We start from the raw sequence: 23398 nt of genomic DNA, 5'->3' as shown, positions 1-23398 counted from the left end.
AAATGTGAAACACGTAAAACCAGGGGCCACTGTATATGGCTTTGGTGGATATGCATTGGTGTATACGGATAGTGTGGTAAGTACGACCATGATTGCCGCTACAACTGGTGTTCATCAAGGTTTGCCTACATCATGCATTTTTTGTATGTTAGTAACTACACAATAAGAATGATAAAACAAAGCTGCCCTGCAGATTATTTCCTTGCATGGTTACATGTCATGGTATTGATGGATGATACTATATCATTATCAGCTACTGTCATCAGTACACCTACTTGGGGAGTCCTTTCATTGATGATGGATCACCCATACCTGCTATTCAAATACTACTACATTGCAAATAAAAGTATCATACAATGAAGTTCACCTTTTTTACACAGCTATAATGATATTTCTTACTTGGTTACAATAAAAATTTTTAATGCTGCCTTGATGTCTACATTGCTGTATGGGTGTGAATCATGGTTAAATGGCAACATAAAACCTGTAAAAAACAATACAAGTGGTGTTTGAAGCAGCTGTTGGGAGTCAGGAAGACTAATACGTAATGATGTGTGTATGGAGGAACAGGGTTTGCTTCCACTGTGTTGTTTCATCAAGGCAAAACAAAGAAAATATTTTAGAAAGATGTGGCTTGAGAGAAATATAAGGACTGACAACCAACTTATTCATGCAATGTGCATAGCACTTTGATATAATGATTCATTATCAAGATATGTTGACAACTTGACTACTGTTAACAGATGCCATCAAAGAGGCTAATCATCCAATGTGTACAAAAATGAGGGATTCAATGTAAAATAAGTTAGCTAATTTTAAGGGATCAGATACTTCTGAGTTTGTTGCATGTAACATTTAAGCTAAGAGCATTGTTGAAGTTTTAAATTAAGCATAAATCTGGTACAAAAATGTGTCTGAATACCCAACCACCTGCAGATGAGATGGGATACTGGAACTGTCGGGAGAGAGGACAATTTCCAATAGAGGAAAGGTTATGCTCCTGTAGCCAGTTCAATTAGAAATAAGACAAAGGTATAATGTCACCACTTTAAGCCTTTAACGCCGATTGGACGTATTAAACGTCGATATGAATTGTCTGTTGGTACGTTGATATAAAATTTTTTTTTTTAAATTCGCGGAAAAATAGTTATAGGCCAACTAGGTGAAAATTTTTTAATCACGCCTTGGGTGATGCTAGGAGCTCACGGATCAAGGCGTTGTTTTGTTTACAATCGTTAACCAGGCGCGCAAGCGTGAATTTCTTTCTTCTCGCACTAAAAAGTATCAGCGACAAATCTCAGAAATTATTTTGTCACTTTGACATAATTTTTGCACCATTTTATATTAGCCGTTACATGGAGTATTATATATGAAAATGTACGCAATTTCATGTAGAATACAACTAAAAACAACTCATGGTTGTAGCTTTTATCAGTTCTCAAATATTTTCATATAAATAATAAGTGCTAAAATTTCAACCTTTGGTCAACATTGACTCTACCGAAGTGGTTGAAAAATGAAATTGTAAGCTAAAACTCTTATATTCTAGCAATATTCAATCATTTACCTTCATTTTGCAACAAATTGGAAGTCTCTAGCACAATATTTTGATTTATGGTGAATTTATGAAAAAAACATTTTCTTTATGTCCGCGCGGTAACTCTTCCGAAAAAATCATAAATTTTTTCGTCCGATTGTCGTAATGTTTGCACCATTTTAAATTAGCTGTTACATAAAGTTTTATATATGGAAATGTGCGCAATTTCATGTAGAATACAACTTAAAACAAACCATGGTTGTAGCTTTTATCAGTTTTGAAATATTTTCATATAAATAACGATAAGTGCCGCCAAAATATCAACCTTCGGTCAACTTTGACTCGACCCAAATGGTCAAAAAACGCAATTGTAAGCTAAAACTCTTACATTCTAGCAATATTCAATCATTTACCTTTATTTAGCAACAAATTGGAAGTCTCTAGCACAATATTTCGATTTATGGTGAATTTATGAAAAAAAAAAAAATTTTCCTTACGTCCGCGCGGTAACTCCTCTGCAAAAAATCAGACATTTTTTTGTCCGATTGTCGTAATGTGTGCACCATTTTAAATTAGCTGTTACATAAGTTTTATATATGAAAATGTACGCAATTTCATGTAGAATACAACAAATAAAAACCCATGGTTGTAGCATTTATCAGTTTTGAAATATTTTCATATAACGAAAAGTGCCAAAATTTCAACCTTCGGTCAACTTTGACTTGACCGAAATGGTCGAAAAACGCAATTGTAAGCTAAAACTATTACATTCTAGTAATAATCAATCATTTACCTTCATTTTGCAACAAATTGGAAGTCTCTAGCACAATATTTCGACTTATGGTGAATTTATTAAATAAACTTTTTCCTTACGTCCGTGCAGTAACTCTTCTGGAAAAAATCATAAATTATTTAGTCCGATTGTCATAATGTTTGCACCATTTTAAATTAGCCGTTACATAAAGTTTTATATTTGAAAATGTGTGCAATTTCATGTAGAATACAACAAAAAACAACCTATGGTTGTAGCTTTTATCAGTTTTGAAATATTTTCATATAAATAACAATAAATAGAAAAAATTTGTCCTTTGGTCAACTTTAACTCGACCGAAATGGTCAAAAACTGCCATTGTAAGCTACAACGCTTACAGTCTAGTAATATTCAATCAATTACCTTCATTTTGCAACAAACGGGAAGTCCCTAGCACAATATTTCGATTTATGGTGAATTTTTTAAAACAGCTTTTTTTTACGTCTGCGCGTTACGAATTCATGCATCATTTTGTGATAATATTTTCTCTGTGTTGTTTTGATCATTTTACAATGTGTTCTATACCAAAATGATCACAATTTAGTGTACAATACAACGAAAAAAATTAACTCATTAGCTTTAACCGTTTTGCTCACAGTGCGATTTGTATACAATTATATATGAATTTTTTTTTCGTGCTGTCATATATCCCAATATTTATATATGATAATGATATTTTTTTTTCATTTCTGATGGTTGCAAACTAAACTTCAGGCAATGACACAAAAAAAGGAGCCAAAAATGAACTCTTAATCTTGAAAACTAAGTGTGCTGTGATTTTTTGAAAAAAACATTTTTTCTGCTTCGGCGCTCACTCGCGAACGCCGCCGGCATAGGGAGACGATTTTTAAAATACAGCTTCGGCGTTTAAGGGTTAATAGCCTTATATTGGTTAGAACTGATTACGGTATGGTATGTACTATTATACATACATTATTGTCACTGTAAGTGTCTTTCACAGGTACTTTGTTCATGGGTGTCATAGTTAAAACATATATTCTACTTGTATTGGTATTACCAAAGAGCTCTCAGTGTTTGAAGTTATTGTATTTTGGATCAAATGATGCTTAAGTAATTATGATTGTACTGAGGGCTGTGGGCAATAAAATTATCTGTCTATCTACCAATCTATCTATTTGCATGAAGACTTTCTTAACTTTCTTTGTGGAGGGCTCCCCTCCTCCTGTGATTCTCCCATGCTGGGAAAGGGGGAGGTAAACAAGGTGAGGAGGAGGAGGACAACAGGGAAGAAGAGATGTGAAAAGTGCACCTACACTTTTTTCGCCTTTTGATCAAGGACCTATAAAGGGACATTAGCACCATACATCCTAATCAACTGACACCAAGGCATGAAGGAAGACCACAGTGCCTTCAGAATATTTCAGAATATTTGGCATTTAACAAATATGTGTCAAGTGCGTTAACTCTATACAGGCAGACCCGGTTATCAATGGCCTTGGTTATTGACGATCCGGTTTTAAGGCTTTTGTCTAGTGATGAAAATCAAGTGATTTTTGGCGGCAATATCTGCCAATTTCCGCTTGTTGGGCACCGATACATACCTAACAGAGGCGCTGATGTCCGGTTATTGGCGCCAATAAGCGCCGAAAATCAGTGATTTTTGGTTATCACTTATCATCATGGCATCAGAATGGAACCCCCACCAATAACCGGACTGCCTTTATTACTTTGTGTATGATGCTCCTCTTGACATAAAGAATGCCCCATACAGTTAATTTAACCCTTAAACGCCGAAGCGGTATTTTAAAAATCATCTTCCGTATGCCGGCGGCGTTTGCGAGTGAGCGCCGAAGAGGAAAAAATGCTTTTTTAAAAAAATCACAGCATGCTTAGTTTTCAAGATTAGAGTTCATTTTTGGCTCCTTTTTTTGTCATTGCCTGAAGTTTAGTATGCAACCACCAGAAATGAAAAAAAATATCACTATCATATATAAATATTGGGATATATGACAGCACGAAAACAAATTTCATATATAATTGTATACAAATCTCGCTGTGAGCAAAACGGTTAAAGCTAACAAGTTAATTTTTTTTCTTTGTATTGTACACTAAATTGCGATCATTTTGCTATATAACACATTGTAAAACGATCAAGGCAACACAGAAAAAGCCGTTTTTAAAAATTCACCATAACTTGAAATATTGTGCTAGAGACTTCCAATTTGTTGCAAAATGAAGGTAATTGATTGAATATTACTAGACTGTAAGTGTTGTAGCTTACAATTGCAGTTTTCGACCATTTCGGTCGAGTTAAAGTTGACCAAAGGACAAATTTTTTCTATTTATCGTTATTTATATGAAAATATTTCAAGACTGATAAAAGCTGCAACCAAAGGTTGTTTTTTGTTGTATTCTACATAAAATTGCGCACATTTTCATATATAAAACTTTATGTAACGGCTAATTTAAAATGGTGCAAACATTATGACAATCGGACGAAAAATTTTATGATTTTTTCAGAAGAGTTACCGCGCGGACGTAAGGAAAAAGTTTATTTCATAAATTTACCATTAATCAAAATATTGTGCTAGAGACTTCCAATTTGTTGCAAAATGAAGGTAAATGATTGAATATTACTAGAATGTAATAGTTTTAGCTTACAATTGCGTTTTTCGACCATTTCGGTCAAGTCAAAGTTGACCGAAGGTTGAAATTTTGGCACTTATCGTTATTTATATGAAAATATTTCAAAACTGATAAAAGCTACAACCATGGGTTGTTTTTAGTTGTATTCTACATGAAATTGTGCACGTTTTCATATGTAAAACTTTATGTAATGGCTAATTTAAAATGGTGTACACATTACGACAATCGGATGAAAAAATTTCTGATTTTTTTCGGAAGAGTTACCACGTGGACATAAGGAAAATGTTTTTTTTTTTCATAGATTCACCATAAATACAAATATTGTGCTAGAGATTTCCAATTTGTTGCAAAATAAAGGTAAATGATTGAATATTACTAGAATGTAAGAGTTTTAGCTTACAATTGCTTTTTTTTTACCATTTCGGTCGAGTTAAAGTTGACCAAAGGACAAATTTTTTCTATTTATCGTTATTTATATGAAAATATTTCAAAACTGATAAAAGCTACAACCATGGGTTGTTTTTAGTTGTATTCTACATGAAATGGCGCACAGTTCCATATATAAAACTTTATGTAACGGCTAATTTAAAATGGTGCAAACATTATGACAATCGGATGAAAAAATTTATGATTTTTTCGGAAGAGTTACTGCGCGGATGTAAGGAAAAAGTTTTTTTCATAAATTCACCATAAATCGAAATATTGTGCTAGAGACTTCCAATTTGTTGCAAAATGAAGGTAAATGATTGAATATTACTAGAATATAAGAGTTTTAGTTTACAATTGCATTTTTGACCATTTAGGTAGAGCCAAAGTTGACCGAAGGTTGAAATTTTGGCACATTGTTATTTATATGAAAATATTTCAGAACTGATAAAAGCTACAACCATGAGTTGTTTTTTGTTGTATTCTACATGAAATTGCACACATTTTCATATATAATACTCCATGTAACGGCTAATATAAAATGGTGCAAAAATTATGTCAAAGTGACAAAATAATTTCTGAGATGTGTCGCTGATACTTTTTAGTGCGAGAAGAAAGAAATTCACGCTTGCGCGCCTGGGTAATGATTGTAAACAAAACAACGCCTTGATCCGTGAGCTCCCAGCATCCCCCAAGGTGCGTGATTCAAAAGTTTTCTCCTAGTAGGCCTATAACTATTTTTCCACAAATTTTTTAAAAATCTTTTTTATATCGACGTACCATACGTCCAATCGGCACCCAACAGACAATTTATATCAACGTTTAATACGTCCAATTGGTGTTAAAGGGTTAATGTTTACACCTTTAACATCTGGGTGACTACTCTAAGAAGTATGCCACCCATTTATGATGATGATGAGTTTCAATGAACCTGTTATAAAAATCATCAGAGGCATAATTAAGAATGTTCAGATCATAGATGACTCATTTTGGGGGTGTCATTGTCATTACTCACCATATTTCTTAGACAATTACTTACCATACTTCTTATATGGACAAGGTTCCAGTACATTTCCAGATTCATATAGTACTACCTCAAATACCTTTGAAATTTAATATGTACGGTGTTGTACTAAATCTATCAAGTGGCCTTTCTTAAATTAAAGTAGATGATAAATTTTGCAATTACACTTTAATAATTCCTATTATAGATCATATACCAAAACTATGCTGAAAACATGGAAAAATTACTCTCTAATGAGAACTTATTTTATGAACTGAAACTTCAGCAAACCCTACTCCATGAGAATAACTTAGTTGTGTAAAATGGCAAATTTCCTAAGACAATTTGTATTTTTCATAGCTACAAACCTGAGGTCTTAACAATAGGATAATTTCTAGCGCCTAGGTGGATCCGGTTAAAAAGCAAATGAAAGCAAGGAATCTTGTGATATCTGGCAACACATGCATAGCTCGGGCCAGGAGTGGTCAAGGACCACGCCGCTACGCCAGTCTTTCCCAACTCAGGATGACTTAACAAACAGAGGGGCAGCTAGAGGTGGGCAGTATAACGTTAAGACCTCAGGTTTGTAGCTATGAAAAATACAAATTGTCTTAGAAAATTTGTCATTTGTTCATACGCGAACAAACCTTCGGTCTTAACAATAGAATACGTAGACTCATACTTGGAGGGAGGTATAAGACATCCTAGACTGGCTGGGGGGCCTACCTACCAGTCCAGCTCTCAAAATGAATGGTTTTTGGAGAGGGACTGAAGCCCATTGAGAAGCTAGATAAATTGATATCTAACCACTCAGAACCTGTGTGACGTACAATGATATATGGGATAACCATTGTATAGGGAACCAAAGAGAAACTTTGACTGTCCAATAACAAACAAAGACACCAGGGTTTATATTACTCCCAACCCCTCCTTGCCAAGGAGTGGAGCATATGCTACCAAATAGCGGGTAAGATATTTGTATATTGCACAACCACACTACCAGTATGGCTACCTTACTCACCTGTATCAGACCAGTCCAGCAAATGGCGTGTCTATTCCTTAAACCGCCCGAAGGAAGAAGAAAAGGTACAAGAGAAAGAAGGAGACCAGTCAACTCACTCATTCTCTAATCCACACAATTATCTTAGGTAAGATACAAAGGTGACCTGTTAAGGGCAACTATGAGTTACATAACCTGTTGGGCAGCCACCACAGGACCCAGGGAAAATGTGTCCGTAGATCTGTGGGCAACATCCTTAAGATAGAAGTAGGTGAACATGGACTGGCGTAACCAAGTACCAGCGCTCAGCACTCTATGTACAGCCAAGTTCTTTTTGAAAGCCAGAGAGGGACCAATACCTCTAAAGTCATGCGCTCTAGCCTGCACAGACGTGGTGGTGGAATCATCAAGTCAAGTATGCCTGTCTGATGGCTTCCCGTATCCAAAAAGAGATAGTATTCTTAGACACCTCTTTCTTTGTACAGCCTGTGCTAACAAAAAGTCTGCAGCAGCCTGGTCTAAGGTGCAGAGTCCTTTTAGGATAGCAATGCAGGGCCTGGACAGGGCACAACAAAAGCTCTTGAGCATCACCACCCACAAAGTCAGTCAGTGATGGAATGGAAAACGAAGTGAACCTGTCATGCACCGAGGGATTTTGGGTCTTGGCCACAAATTCCGGGACAAATTCGAAGGACATCGAACCCCCAACCCCTGGTGTGCTTCTCCTCATAGCTCAGACTGTGGAGCTCTCCTACCCTCTTGAAAGATGCCAAAGCCAGAAGGAAAACTGTCTTGAGCATCAGGTTCCTGTCAGATGAGAGACGCAAGGGTTCATACGGACTTTTAGTTAAGCTCTTAAACACCAAGGAAACATCCCACGTTGGGGGCTTGAGCTCTCTAGGAGAACTCGACTGCTCAAACCCCTTAACTAGCAGGGAAAGTTCCCAGGAAGAGATGTCGATACCCGTAAGGCGTAACACCAAACTCAGGGCCGCCCTGTAGCCTCTAATGGCAGAAACGAACAAAAGTTTCTCGTCTCTGAGGAAGGTTAAAAAGTCTGCTATTCGCTGAATAGAGGTCGCGAGTGGAGAAAAACCCCGTTTACGACACCAATCACACACAGTAGATCGCCCATTTGCCTTGGTAAACCGCGGACGTCGACTTCTATGACTGCTGGACATATGCCCAGCTGTTCTCTGAGAAAAGCCTCTCGCTCGGAGGAGATACTTGATAGCCTCCATCAGTGAAGAGACAGGGATCCTACTGACTAGTGGAACCTTTCTGCATGGGGCTGACACAGGAGATGTCGCCAAGCGCCAAGGGGGAATCTCCCTCGGAACCTTTGACAACAACGATAGCAGATCCGGGAACCATTCCGCCTGAGGCCACAGAGGGGCTACCAAAGTCATCCTGAGACCCTGTGAACTCATTAGCCTGTTCAGAACCTGACGGATAAAACAAAACGGAGGGAAGGCATACACCTCCAGGTTGTCCCAGGAATGTTGGAATACGTCCTCTACCAATGCCAAAGGATCTGGAACCACTGAACAGAACACTTCCAGCTTCCTCTTGAACTATGTTGCAAAAAGGTCCAGCATGGGTCTCCCCCAAATCTGGAAAAGCTTGTCTGCTACCACTTGATGAAGGGACCACTCTGTGCCTAAGATATGATCCCGGCGACTGAGTTTGTCTGCGACCACTTTCCGTTTCCCTGGGATATACCTGCCTGAGAGCTCTACTGAATTGCTGACCACCCACTGGTGAACCTCGACGGTCCAGGCGTGAAGTTGACACAAAACCAGGCCTCCCTGTTTGTTCACATAGGCTACTTCCGTAGTGATGTCCGACATGAGAACGACAGAATGACCTACCTTCCCCCAAAACTCCTTCAGACCCAGGAAAGCCGCCTTCAACTCCAAGACGTTGATATGTTGCTGTTTGTCCTCCAAACTCCAAATGCCTGAAGAGATGAGGCCGCCTAAATGAGCCCCCCAACCTGCGAAGGAGGCGTCCAAGAACAGAAGGAAGTCTGGTGGAAGAGAACACAGAGGGACACCCTTCAACAGATTCTGGTCGTCCAACCACCAACAAAGGTCTTCTCTCACTTCCAGAGACAGAGGAACCATTAACAGGGGAGAGTCCCCCGCCTGTTATATGGTGGGATGTCTTAATGATACAGCCAATAAAATAGCATTATTTTATTGTGTAACAACACTTGCTGAGGTAGGCATGAGTCAGTCCGTGATGTAAACACCATGGGAATACCACAATGGTTTCGTACATCAAAACATAAGTCATCATACTGAAACATCCCCCTTTTCATAAAAAGAAAAGTTACATTACACTTTTCTTATGCAACAGATTCGTACATCAAAACAAATTCATCATATTGAAACATCCCCCTTTTCATAAAAAGAAAATTACAGTACATTTTTCTTATGTGACACAACTGACTCATTTTGGGAAAACATGCTATCAAAATCTGAAACAAACTTGACTCTGTATAACATAACTCTCAACTGGATATACTGCATCATGGAAAAAACATTTATGCGTGAACATTTTACCTGCAGTACTTCTAATTTAACTCAAATGACTTCTCGGTAGCGTATGGGCTTGACAATGTTTCGTTTGGGTCTTTCACTTGGGACAGAGGCTATGGGGTGCCTAATAGGTGATGATGGCATCACTGGTTGTACTGCAGGTAGATGATGTACGTATAATATTCTTCCGCTCATCAAAACTGACAGATTTAGGACGTGCCTTCTTGTTATCTTGCACAGTTGCATCACTATCAGTGTCTTCAGCTGGAAACCTTCTGAATGTAAATTGTTTTACAGCATTCCTTGAAAGTTCCTTCAAAAACTTTCGGTTTCTTCTTATTTCACTACCATTCGGCGTTATTAACGTATATGACCGGGGTTCTGGATTTTTTAACTTTATTGTAGCAGGAAACCAATTCTTGCCATCTTGCACAAGAACCTTCACGCAGGGTAACAACTCACTCAGCTCTGAACGTGTATGAAGATCATAATTGCTTTTAGAATTGTTACTGGTCTCCTGTAGCTTGAAGTGGTGATCCATGAGATCAGGGGTTGTCTCCACTTTAACAGGAAGGCTATTCGATATCTTCCTCCTGAATAAGAGTTCTGCAGGACTCTTCATTCCATTAGAAAGAGGGCATGCTCTGTATGCTAGTAGGGCTTTGTGGGTATTAGAGCCAGACATTTTGGCTTTTCTCAATACATTTTTCACTACACCTACCATCCTCTCAATAAATCCATTTGATTGAGCATACCTTGGGCTACTGGTGATATGGACAATATCCCATTCTTCAACAAATCTCTTGAATTCAGCAGATGAATATTGGGGTCCATTGTCGGAGTACAGGATCTGGCTTGGGCCATGGATACTGAAAAGTTCTTCCAGAAAATTTATGACGGCTCTCGACGTGGTATCTCAGCCTAGCTGCTTAATAAAAGGCATTTTACTGAAATTGTCAGCTACAATTATAAAATTCTGGTTATCCCATTCAAAAAGATCTGTGGAAATAAATTGCCATGGAAGACTGAGGGTTGAATGTTTCAGCATAGGTTCATTTGGGTATTTTCTGGCATTTAACAGGCATTCCCGGCAATCACCTATGTGTTCAGCAATATCCTTAAACATGCCATTCCAATACAGGTATTCCTTTGCTCTGGCCTGGCTTTTAGAGATTCCTATATGTCCTTCGTGTATTCTCTTCAAATATTCAGTCTTCATTGATGGAGGGACTAATAGACGTTCTCCAAAGAATATAACACCATCTTCAACAGACAAGAAATCCTTCACCGAAAAATACTGGCGAATCGCCTTTGGCAGACTATTGGCCGACTCAGGCCAACCGCTTGTCACTTGCCCTCGGAGTATGGAGAGCTCATAGTCTTGGTCTGTAGCTTGTTTGACTTTTTATAACTGCTTTTGCGAGATCTGTATGAGATGAACAGCTTGTTCCAGCTGGACTTCTGCTCCAGGCGATGGCTGGACTCTTCATAAATAATCTGCAAAAACTAAGTCTTTTCCTGGTTTGTACTTAATGGTGACATCATATGACTGAATGCAAAGTAACATGCGTTGGAGTCTTGGGGGAGCCTGGCTGAGTTACTTGAGATGAATGCTTTCCAGCAGTTTGTGATCACTAATCACAGTAACAGCTTTACCATATACAAAACAATGAAAATGTTCAAGTGCAAAAACAACACTAAGCATCTCCCTCTCAATATTAGCATATCGTGATTCCGCTGGGGTGAGGGACTTTGAGGCAAAAGCAACTGGCCTCCCATCTTGCATCAGAGCAGCTCCCAGCCCATGCTGCGAGGCATCTACTTCAAGAGTAACAGGACTTGTTGTATCAAAATAACGTAGTCTCATATCTGAATGAATTGCTTCCTTGAGTTCATCAAATGATCTCTGATGGTCAATGGTCCACTTATATGGGACTTCCTTCTTGAGTAACTGCCTTAAAATCTTAGTTTTCTCTGCCATCAGGGGTACAAAAGGGCTTTAGTACTGTAAAGTCCTAAGAAACTTTGCAGTTCCCTCACGTTTGATGGAGGGGGTCATCAATTGATTTCATCGCACTTTGCAGGGTCTGGTTGCATGCCATCCTTAGACCATACAAGACCATAAAAATTAATGGTTTGTTGTCGCATATGGCATTTCTCAGCCCGAAAAACAAGGCCTTCTTCCCTGGCCACCCTCAGTAGCTTATGAAGATTATAATCATGTTCCTGTATGTCTCTTCCATAAACCACAACGTCATCAGCTATACCAATTACTCCCTCTCCTACTTTTCCAAGAATCTTATCCATCCGACACTGAAAAATATCTTGTGAAACACTAAGTCCAAAAGGCAGGCGGAGGAAACGATACTTCCCAGCAGGACTCTGGAAAGTGCAAAGTTTACTGCTCTCTTCATCAAGCTTGATTGACCAATAGCCATTTTTGGCATCCAACTTTGAATAAAGGACACTTCCTGACATCTTGTGTACTATCTAATCTAAGGTGGGTATCTTATGATAAGTCCTCTTTAGTGCAAAATTCAGGTGCTTAGGATCAAGACATACCCGCAATTCACCCGAAGTCTTCCTCGTAAAGGCTAATGCATGTATCCACTCAGACGTCTCATCCTCTGGGCACTTCTTCACAACACCCATATTTTCCAACTCTTGTATTTTTGCAATTATCTCATCTCTTAACTGAATTGGGTACTTTCTAGGCGGAACAACTACAGGGCAAGAATGGGGTTTTAACTCAATATGGTATTCACCTTTCATCTCACCAATATCTCCAAAGCATTTTGGGTACAAATTGCACATTGCTTGTACATCAGGTATAGGAGTTGGCCTCGAGTTTTCGTGCTCCTCCTTGACACTCGATATATTCTTGCTTTCCTTTATAGCAATAATTCCTAGTCTCTCACAGGCATCACATGACAGAATTGCTGGTCCATAGAAAAGTAAATCGACGACTGGGGACTGATCCAGACTTGATGGTATTTCTATAGTTCCATATGTATGAATGTTTGTGTCATTCACGCCTGTAAGTTTAGCCAAAGTTGGCTTCAGTAACCCTGTAAAATTTCCATTAACGTTTGGGTACATCTGTCTGAGACATCTTATAGGTAAGATATTACCGTTGGATCCAGTATCGGCCTTGACCTTGAGTGTCACTTTCCTTAAAATGTTAGGTGGTTTGATATCCAGTTTTGCCATAATTACTTGTCATTCCCCTTTTGAATTAGTAATGGCAGCTACATTTACTTCTGACAAGTCTATAGATCCACAATTCAATGATGTGTCATCAAAATGGATTTCTTTATCTTCTTCAGTCACTTGGTTGCTGTGGACTTGGGTTTTTCCACATGTCTCTCTGGTCCTTTCCTTGGACCTTGGACCTGCAGCTCTTCTGCTGCACTGGATGGCTTCGTTCTCTTTTGACAGCATTCACGGAAGTGCTTTTCTCAAATGAGGAAGTATTTGAAAGTGTTGCTTGGAAATTCTGTGCTGTCTCAATAGCATCATTAAGGGTTAAAGCATTCTTCTTAGAGATCATCTTTCTTCGTGCTTCTGACCACTTGATTCCCTTTATCAGTTGGAAAGTTATCTGTTCATCCTTAGTACTTACATGAAAACTACAGCTATTGGCCTTTGCCTTTAACCTGCAAACATAATCTTCAACTGATTCTGACTCGCCTTGAGACATCGAAGCCAGCTCTAACCTCATCACCCATTTATTCTGTGTGCCTACCAGATGATAAGCAAACTTCCTAAAAATAACATCTGGATCTTTCTTTTAAGTATCAGTCAACTGCCAAGAATCCCATAACTGCTTTCCTTGTCACCCTGCAGAAAGCTTTATATAGTGCCATTGTTTTCAGCTTCAACCTTATTGATAAATAAGTAACTTTCAAGGAAATCTTTCCATTCATTAAAAGCACTAACTTGGTCCACCTGTGACCAATCCAATGTAGGCATTTCCACACTGGTAGTCATAATTGCTTAAGCACACTTATTCAGAAAAACAAAAATTTATTTTTATCTTAGGTACTTTTACATGAAAACTATTTCAGCAAATTTTCATAATCTTAACTTATATCCTATTCTCCAGAAGAACCTAAGTTCATTGCTCTACAACTCCTCAAACTGTGAGCAGAGATACATAATACAATTGCATAAAAAACATCATGACCTTGCTATCATACATACATTAATATTGACACAATGCGAATTATTTTGTTGTAGGCATCAACACAACTAAGAATAAATCTTCACAGAACAGCAGCAATAAGGGCAATACCAGCTTACATTAATTATCTTCAAGATAAAAAGCAGACTGAGTAACAGCAGACCTCTAAACAGGTTAGGCTAGTTAATTTATGGTACTGTATGTCAGTATCATTCAAGAACCATAAAAAACATACTAAATCACGTAGGTTAGGCTAGTTAGGCTAAGGCACCTATGGCAGTATCATTCAGACCATAAAAAGGATATCAATCACATCTCTTTAATTACTAAACATGGGCATAAATTATCACTCAATAAACACAGTAACTGTTGTTCATTAATTACGAAGGCTACGTAAAAACTTCATCCTGGCCTGGCAGTATCAGCAATGCTAGCACACATCGGTAGTCATCGTACATCAGCTTCTTAACAAACGTCCCGGGTAATCATCGTGCATCGGCAACTCAAAACGGCGGCGGCGTGTGGCGGCATCTTTGATGATTCGGCAGTTGCATAGGCTACTCTTAATGTCTATGATCACTGCACAATATGTTGCAAACTTGAATGATCATACCTGGATCCAAGTTATATCCTCTTGATGATCGCAATCCTTCACATGTATATGTCGAAAATGTTGATCATCGTAAGGTCTTTACCCGCCAAAACAACTTAGAGACGACGCTGTCGTATTTGATACATCAATTTTAGCCACTTATCTTCAAAATCTGGTGCCGACTCTTACTGTATACATTCTTGAAGCTTGCCTCCGCTGCCACCATGTTATATGGTGGGATGTCTTAATGATACAGCCAATAAAATAGCATTATTTTATTGTGTAACAACACTTGCTGAGGTAGGCACGAGTCAGTCCGTGATGTAAACAACATGGGAATACCACAATGGTTTCATACATCAAAACATAAGTCATCATACTGAAACACCACCAGAGACCAGAATTCTTCCAGTCTCCATTGCAGAGACCGAAGATGAAGATGCCCATGAGGGACCAGCTTCTCCAGGGAAGACAACACTCCCAGAAGAACCTGCCACTGTTGAGCTGACTGATTTGACTTCAACAGGAAGTTGCGCGCCACTGCCCGCAACTTCTCCAATCTCTGATCCGACGGGAAAACTTTTGCCACTGTCGTATCGATGACCATCCCCAGGTAGAGAATCCTTTGACTGGGTACAAGGTTTTGACTTTTCCTGGTTAACTAATATGCCCAGTTCCAGACAGAACCAAAGTAGACAATCCCTGTCCTACAGCAGCTTCTCCCTGAAAACTGCAAAGACTAACCAATCGTCGAGGTACCTCCGCAAATGGATCCCCTGAGCATGGGCCCAACTTGACACGAGAGAGAAGACCCTTGTGAACACTTGAGGGGCTGTTGTCAGCCTGAAGCACAAGGACTTTGAACTTGAAGACCTTGTCCCCAAGAGATAAGCAAAGGAACTTCCTGGACTTGGGATGAACAGGGATTTGGAAGTATGTGTCCCTTAAGTCTATCGACAGCATGAAGTCGCCTTCCTTCACGGCTGCCAACACCGAGCGTGGGGTCTCCATCTTGAACCGTGTCTTCCTGATGAAGTGATTCAAGGTGGATAAGTCGATCACAGGCCTCCATCCTCCTGACGCCTTGGGCACCAAGAAGATGTGACTGTAAAACCCCGGGGACGGACGCACCACTTCCTCTATCACATCCTTGTCCAGCATTTTCTGCACTTCCTCCCAAAGAGCCAAAAACTTCAGAGAATCTGGAGTATATGCCTTCCTGAGCTGCGACTTGTCCGACAGAGGAGGAGAGAAGTTGAATGGCAGTAGGTATCCCACCCGACGAACATCTATCACCCACTTCTCTGCCCCATAACTCTGCCACTTGGCCCAATGGCCAGCCAGGCAACCCCCCACCCGTGGTGCATGAGAGGGAGAGGTGCCTAACCTACTGACGGCCCCCTTTACCTCTGCCCCTTGGGAACCTTCTTGGCTTAAAGGAACGAGAGCAAAAGGGGCGTTGATCTTCTGACTTAGGCTGTGTCGAACGGGAAGGCCCTGCCGAACTCGAGGTCCTCGACGGCCTACCAGGCGACGATCTCCTGGACTGGTGCTGGACAGGGGGAGGAGGAGGAGCCGGACGTCTCCGAGGATGAGACTCCGACTTAGACATGGCCTGGTGCACCAGTCTGTCTTTGGTGTCAGCCCGGCGCCAGTCTATCGCATTCTCGAGCTCTGTCCAAGGAAACAAAAATTGGGACTCCAACAGATCTCCGTTCCTCAATGCCAGCAAGGACTCGGTGTCGAGCGATCTCTCCATCCTAGACAAAGCCGCGTCCCTTCTAAACAGAAGAAGGTTAGCCCATAAATTAGCACTGAGGTGAGCCATATATGAAAATGCCTTGCCCCAGTATTGCAACAGACTGGCAAGCGAGGATGCACTCGCCAACTCTTCCGGGGACCTGTCGAAAGCTATCTTGGCAATAACCACAGATCAGAAGTCCAGCCAAGAAACCGTCTGCAACATGGAGACCGCCGTAGATTCCAATGCTGAGGCATCTTGCAGAGACAAGGACGGAGCCACCGACCTCACCTGTTCCAAAGTCAATCCCGGCATCAGGCGAATAACATCTTGGTTAATATGGCGTGACAACAAAAAAGCAGAGCTCATAGCATAGTGCTTCCTATGAATCGTGAGAGGTGGGGGTAGTAGTTTGGTAGAGCCCCTAGAGCAAAGCGAACCGTTCCGGTCCGAAACAGAGGCGTTAACCTTCTGCAAGACTGACTGAACATGCCCCGACAAAGGAAGCTGAAGAGATGATTCGTGGCAGAGAACGCAGCATCCCCTGTAGATTGCACACGTGAAGGAGCACTAGCACTGCCCGAAACCACAGCACTCTCGGGAACACGTCTGCATTGTTCCTCCCTCGTAGGAAAAGGAAGGGCAAAGTCCTTAGCCTTCCAACACTTGATGTACCAACGGGGCGTAGAGGGGGGAAGAGGGAGAGGAAGACAGCGCTAGTTTCTTAAGCACACTCTTCTCAGGAGGCGGGGACGAAGCAACACGTTTCCTACCAGTCCTCCCAACAGATAAGGAAGCCAACTTCACATCGAAAACAGAGTCCAACCTCTGAAGCACTGCCTGGTATATGACCTCAGACTGATGTGCCAGAGAAGGCTCCGATGACAAGGAAGGGAGATGTAGCAAACTGGGCGGCAGTGATGACGTCACGTCTGAGAAAGGCAAATCAGAGGAGACGACTGGGAGAGAACGTCATCGATATGAGTGACGTCACAAGTGGTGGTGACATTATTACAGCTTCCCCTCGGTGCGAGGGGGAATCAGACGCCACTGGCGGAGGAATACACAAAGACGGATCCCGTGACGTCATCAAAGGGGCTGACGCCACAGCATCACTCCAACTCGAAGAAGCGGCAGCAGACACTGGCAGAGCAATACAAGATGGCTGACTTCTGCTACCCACGAAGACGAGGCCGGGAGGAGGGGGGGATGGCCTGGCCAGACCAGGGATGGGGGGTGCGAGCCTCCACAAAATGTGCTAGCAACCCCTCCAAGGACGGTGGACCCCCTAGCCCAAGCATCTTCCAAATCGCTGCCATTTTGGATGCCTCCGACTCTGGAAGAGAAGAGATTGATGAAAAAGCCTCACCCTTCTCGGGAATCAAATAAACTCCCGAGGAAGAAGGGGTTACATTACAAACATTAGCCTGGTGGCCTCCCGATACTTCCAGCGACGAATCAATGGAAGTAAAGGAAGGAGACACAGGAACAACGCTACTATGGGGGTTGACTACTGCAGGAGACGAAACACCGGGAAGAGGCAAAAAAACTTTCCCAAGTAGGAAGAGTCGAAACCCTCCGATTTTCTCTCTTGCCATAAAACGACCTCCACTGCTCCTTAGGCCATGCCCGGCATTCCGTGCAAGGATTCGTGATAGACAAAAATTAGAGCGACACCTACTGCACGTCATGTGAGGGTCAGTTGCAGCCGAAGCCAGAAAATGAGAACATGGAAAACCTGGAACTCCGGGGCACATACGCTGCCACCAAGAAGGAGCAGAAGAAGCCATAATACTATCAGCCAAACACACACACACATTAAACACAAGCGAAATGGGCAATGAACCGGGAAACGGCCAAGAGAGGTTAACACGACTCTCGCCCAGGCGGTCAAAGAAAAGACTGGTGTAGCGGCGTCGTCCTTGACCACTCCTCACCCGAGCTACACATGCGTTGCCAGATAACACAAGATTCCTTGCTTTCATCTGCTTTTTAACCGGATCCAGCTAGGCGCTAGAAATTATCCTATTGTTAAGACCAAAGGTTTGTTCGCGTATGAACAATTGAAAAATGTAGGCCTTTATGTATATTAACTATAATAAATAATATAAAAATCTAAATAAATCCACTTATACATCCTCACCTTTGATAACTTTATGCTCTACCATAATATCTGGTATTCCTAAAGAGGGTGGTAAACTTTTTGAGCCCATAGCCCATAAGTTATCCTTAAAAACATGTAGGATGTTAACTCCCTTCCCCTGACGAGCTGCCATAAACATGTCCATTGAACTATGTGCTGTGGCGCCAACAGCACATGGAGCCTTGTTGTCTACTGTATTAACTGCTACAGGGAATCCTTTTTCAAATTTTCCATATGACCGAGGGGACATCTGCAAAATTCGAATTATTTATTAACCAAGCTTCCAGGCAACTAGAAAAACTTTTAAAGCTTTGCATTCAAATTTTAATACACTAACCTTTCTAAGCATAATCTTTTTGTTTATCCTTATTTCTAAGAAGAATGATTTGTTTACCATAAAAATCTTAGCAATTTATTTCTACTGAATTTTATCACGTATGAATAGGTATCATCAAACTTTTAAAAAACATAATAAAAACATGCCTGCTATCAAACTACAATATACTGATATTATGTTAAAAACGTACAGAAGTCAAAGGTGCCCTGATCTCATGGACACGTATCTCGGAACCCAGCCCAAGAAGAGCCTTTTCTGGGCTCAGCCTGTGTCGCCCAGTGAAATAGGTTCCTTTGATACTATTTCTAGGTATAAATATTGCTATTCATACCAGAGAAAAAGAGAAACGTTAGTGCCAAGGTAAATGGCTCGCTCACCTTTTAATAAAAGGTGTCGGTATATATAAAAAGCGGGTGGAAACCACTACCAGAGGTACGCTGCCATTTAGCTTCTTCCTCCGCCAAAACCCCAACTACACAGGAGCCGAACTATAGCCCCGCTACCCTCTACTACTACGGTGAGCGCCTCTGACGTCATTCCTTTTGATAGCGTCACCGCCATCACACACGTCTTTGTTTTGTGCTGTGTTTTTGCGCTGACGTATTTTGGATTATCTCTTTACGATGGATCAAGCTACTGCATCCAAGTTAAGTATACTGCTGTTATGGTTTTATGATCTCAATTATGCAGATCTCTCCCATTTTATTGTGTTTAGGAGGAGATAAGGTAGCGTGAGCTTCATGGTTCCCGCGCCGACTTCTCTCTCCTGGATCGCATGGCGGCTCCCGTACTCTTTTGGTCTCCCATACCATCAGAGTTACCTTTAGCAGTACATTTTTATTATTCCATAACTTTTTTATTGTGATATTCATGCAGTTAGCTTGAATTTTATTCAGTCTTGTCTTTCACGGGACCCCCTCACTCTGACCGCATGTTTCAGATCGTAGCCTAGCCTAGTCAGATCCCGATTCGTTAGGAGTCTCTCCCTTACGTTAGGACCTGGTCCCTTCGTTTTATGTCCTGGCTCCTAGTCTCCTGCCCCCGTAATTTGGTACAGCATACCGACTAGCCGCCTAAGGGTTAGGCTAACACACCCGAGTCGTCAGACTTGCGATTAGCCTACCCCTCCTGGACATCCTTATCTTACGCTGTTATTATTATTTTCTCCCCCCGTGTTAGTCTAGCTTATATTTATTTATTTTTATATTTATATGTATGTTTCTATGGTTACTTATTGTTGTGTGCTATGTGCGACTTACATGGCCGATTGGCCCCTTGTGATCAATTGGCCCTCCACACCGCGTGTCTGTTCACCCGGCTGGGAAGGTTCCCAGTTGATCGCGTACGAGCCACCCCGTTGCTGACCTCCTCCCCCCTCCTCCCTCTCCCCCTCCACACCATGCCCACCCACCTTGGTGGAGTGATGACTCGCTCGCTACGCAGCTAGCTATCCGAGTCCGCATGAGAGGGGGAGTACTCTCGGAGGTAGGTGGGGGTGAATACACTCAGCGCTCGGGCCTGCCGTACTTTTCTCGGGGCTTGGGGACCCTCCCCCTCCCTCCCTTCACCGTACTACGGTGAGCCACCAGGCAGGGGAGGCGGGACCATCTCCCCCCACCCCCCGCATTCCCCCCACCACCCTAAGTACTCACCATCCTCTCCGCTCCGGTGGTTTCAGCTCCTGCCAACACCGGATCTGACTTGAGAATGTTTAGTCGTAGGCCTCGGCTTCAGGGTGTCATCCACCGTACATGTGTACAGTTGGTATTCCATTACGTATTCTATATAGCATTTACACACAACCTAGCTTGTACATGTCTGGAATGTCACTCTATAGGTTTCTGTTTCACTGTCTCGCTACCGCTCTTGCACGTGCTTGCGGCACGGGTATGCCTTCAGTTGTTCCGACACCTTACTCCGGCCCCACGGCAGAGTTGACCTAGTAGTCTCTCCCCCTCTTAAGTAACATGGAGCTATGCATGGCAGTGCGGCACTTACCTTGATATAGTTGCACATACCGGTATTACTGGTCTGGTTCTACGGAACCACTCTGGCGCTTTAAACCATTATATTTTACATCTGTGACTGCATGCATACATATAATATATATATTCCCTTGTTGGTAGGCTCCACTCCGGCGCCTACTATAAATTAGACTTACATATAGCATTAAGTTCTATAACCTCCCTGGAGGTTGTCAATGATACTCATGTATCCTTTGACTTACAGGTCATCTGTTGCCAGGAGCCCAGTTGTAATGCCGTCCTGCAGGATCCCTGTGGGCATGAAGTCTGCCGCTCCCATGCCAGGTGCGCCGTACAGGTAGACAACTACTTGGTGTGGCACCATGAGAACTGCCTCACCTGCTACGCCTTGGTTGGAGAAGCCTCCACCGAAGTAAGTCTCCGCCGTCAATGGTATTGAGTCCATTCGTTCGCTCATTATATTCACTTACGTGCATATTTACAAATTGAATTGTTTTGATTCATATACTCCAGTCGTCTTGTCTCTATTGCTAACTCTAACCCTTCTTACAGGGCTTGGAAGCGAAGAGGGCAGCAGCTCTAGCCAACTTGAAGGCCTGGGTCGGGGGTTTCAGGAGGAATTCTCCCAAAGGCCGCCCGTACATCTTGGCCCAGGACATGGCGGACCTAGTCTTCCCTGCCGCGAAGAGGGGTTCGGTCATGGATCCCCAAGTTGCCGCTCCTCTCATCGCCGGAATCCAAGCTATGGTTTCGCTCCCGGCGGAAGGGGACCTGATGGAGGACGTCGCAGAGGACGTGGCGGCTCTTAATCTTGACTTGGAGCCCATGACTGTAGATAGTCATGGGCGAAGGTAAGGGTGTACTTGAGGCAGGTCCTGTAGGGGCTCAAGGGCTTTCCTTGAGTCCTTCTCCTTCTCCTATCCCTTCCACATCTACTTCTTTCTGGGGCTTCACGGAGAAGCAGAGGTCGGTACGACCCAAAACTTCTTCCGTGATCCCCAAGGTCAAGTCCTCTACGGACTTTAAGCCCAAACCGAAGTCGCTGCCAAAGAAGTCAGCTCCTTCCTCTATCCAGAAGTCCCCGGCTCACCATCCCGGGGCTAATAAAGCTAAAGGTGCATCTTCTTCTGCGTCGTGGTCCCCTAAGCATAGGTCTCGGAAGGAGAAGGCCCAGTCTTCCTCCTTCGACCCCGAAGCTTTCTCCTCCAATATCCTGGAGAGGGTGGGAGACGTCATAGGGAACCTAGTCAACGCTAGGTTTCAGGAGATGTTCTCCCAGCTTTCAAGCTCGGTCGAGGCCTCGGGTCAGTCGATCCAATTCCTGACGGAGAGGATCGCTGCCCAGGAGAATGCTATGACGGGCATTAGGGACTTGATCGCGGCAGGCCACTCTCAGTCCGGTCAGGTAGCATTGCCTGCCGTCATGCCGGACTTGTCAAGACTCCCGGACTTCAAGCCGAACAACCCGTGGAGGATTGCGGCATACGCTCCGTTCGTGAACGGTATGCTGTCTATTGAAGGTATTGGAACTCGGAGGTTGGAAGACTGAGTTTCATCCCAAGAACCTTCAACCTCCATTCATGGGCTACGTCCGGTTAACTGACGCAGCCATGATGCGAGAGGATAAAGTCCCGAAGGAGACTGTCATCCTCCCTCGCAAACAGGCGCAGCAGGCGTGGCTGAGAAGTCTGGATGAGTGGGTGTGAAAACACTCGCCTCACCGCCTTCAAAAGCCCTTTCACCATTTTTACCACGGTGGAAGGCACTCCGCTCCCACTTACCTATAAGGTAGTGGAAGCTACATACCAGGCAGCTCTGAAGGATGAGCCTATGCCTCAGCTCCGGGAAACGGAGCTGACCTCCCTTCTGATCCCCGGATCCGAAAATTATTTTGAGGGTGCAGCGCCCACCTTCACAGTAGGAAAGCTGAAACCCGACTGCTCCACAACGCTGTTCAGCGAGAGGCTCCCCAGGCTATCTGAATCCCTAGTCCAGACGGAGTACGACGCCCGGACTAGGCTCAGTAGGTCACTCACCTCCTTGACGATGGCGGAAATGACGGCTCTTGTTACGAACAAGAGCCGTTATTTAAGGTCATGGCAAAGTCGTTACTGCATACAATGCAGTGCGACTTCTATGACTTTGTCGTCGCGAGGAGGAACTGCAGGAAGCATGTTCTGGCAGAGGCCACCATCCGCCACGAGCCTAACAGGCTGATCGCTTCCTCCATTTGGGGGACAGACCTCTCCCCTGCTCCGGTAGTGGCAGAGGTGCTGCACGAGGCCTCTAAGGTCAACCAGAGCCTGAAGGTCAGATGGGGTCTGGTAAACAAGCGTAAACCGGAATCCTCCGGAACCAACCCCAGGTTGAAAAAGAAGCCTAGGAAGTTCCATTCCTTCCAGGCTTCACAACAGGCTCTGGTCTAGGCAGTGCAGGTACCTCAGGTACCACAGCACTCCGCTTCAAAAGCGCATCCGCAACAGCAGTATG

The 23398-nt window shown here is 42.7% G+C and overlaps 1 protein-coding gene across 1 annotated transcript in view; it reads right to left on the bottom strand.

Moving 5' to 3' along the window:
• Positions 1-23398, bottom strand: part of LOC135209026 (eukaryotic translation initiation factor 2D-like) — a 247724-nt gene that overhangs the window by 128279 nt on the left and 96047 nt on the right. The window contains exon 5 of the mRNA XM_064241561.1: positions 18587-18836. Within this exon, the coding sequence (XP_064097631.1) occupies positions 18587-18836 (250 nt within the window). The remainder of the gene's footprint in view (positions 1-18586; positions 18837-23398) is intronic.

The sequence above is a fragment of the Macrobrachium nipponense genome, chromosome 37 (genome assembly GCF_015104395.2).
Source record: "Macrobrachium nipponense isolate FS-2020 chromosome 37, ASM1510439v2, whole genome shotgun sequence".
NCBI classification, from domain to species: Eukaryota; Metazoa; Arthropoda; class Malacostraca; order Decapoda; family Palaemonidae; genus Macrobrachium; species Macrobrachium nipponense.
This window is presented reverse-complemented; position numbering and strand designations above follow the sequence as displayed.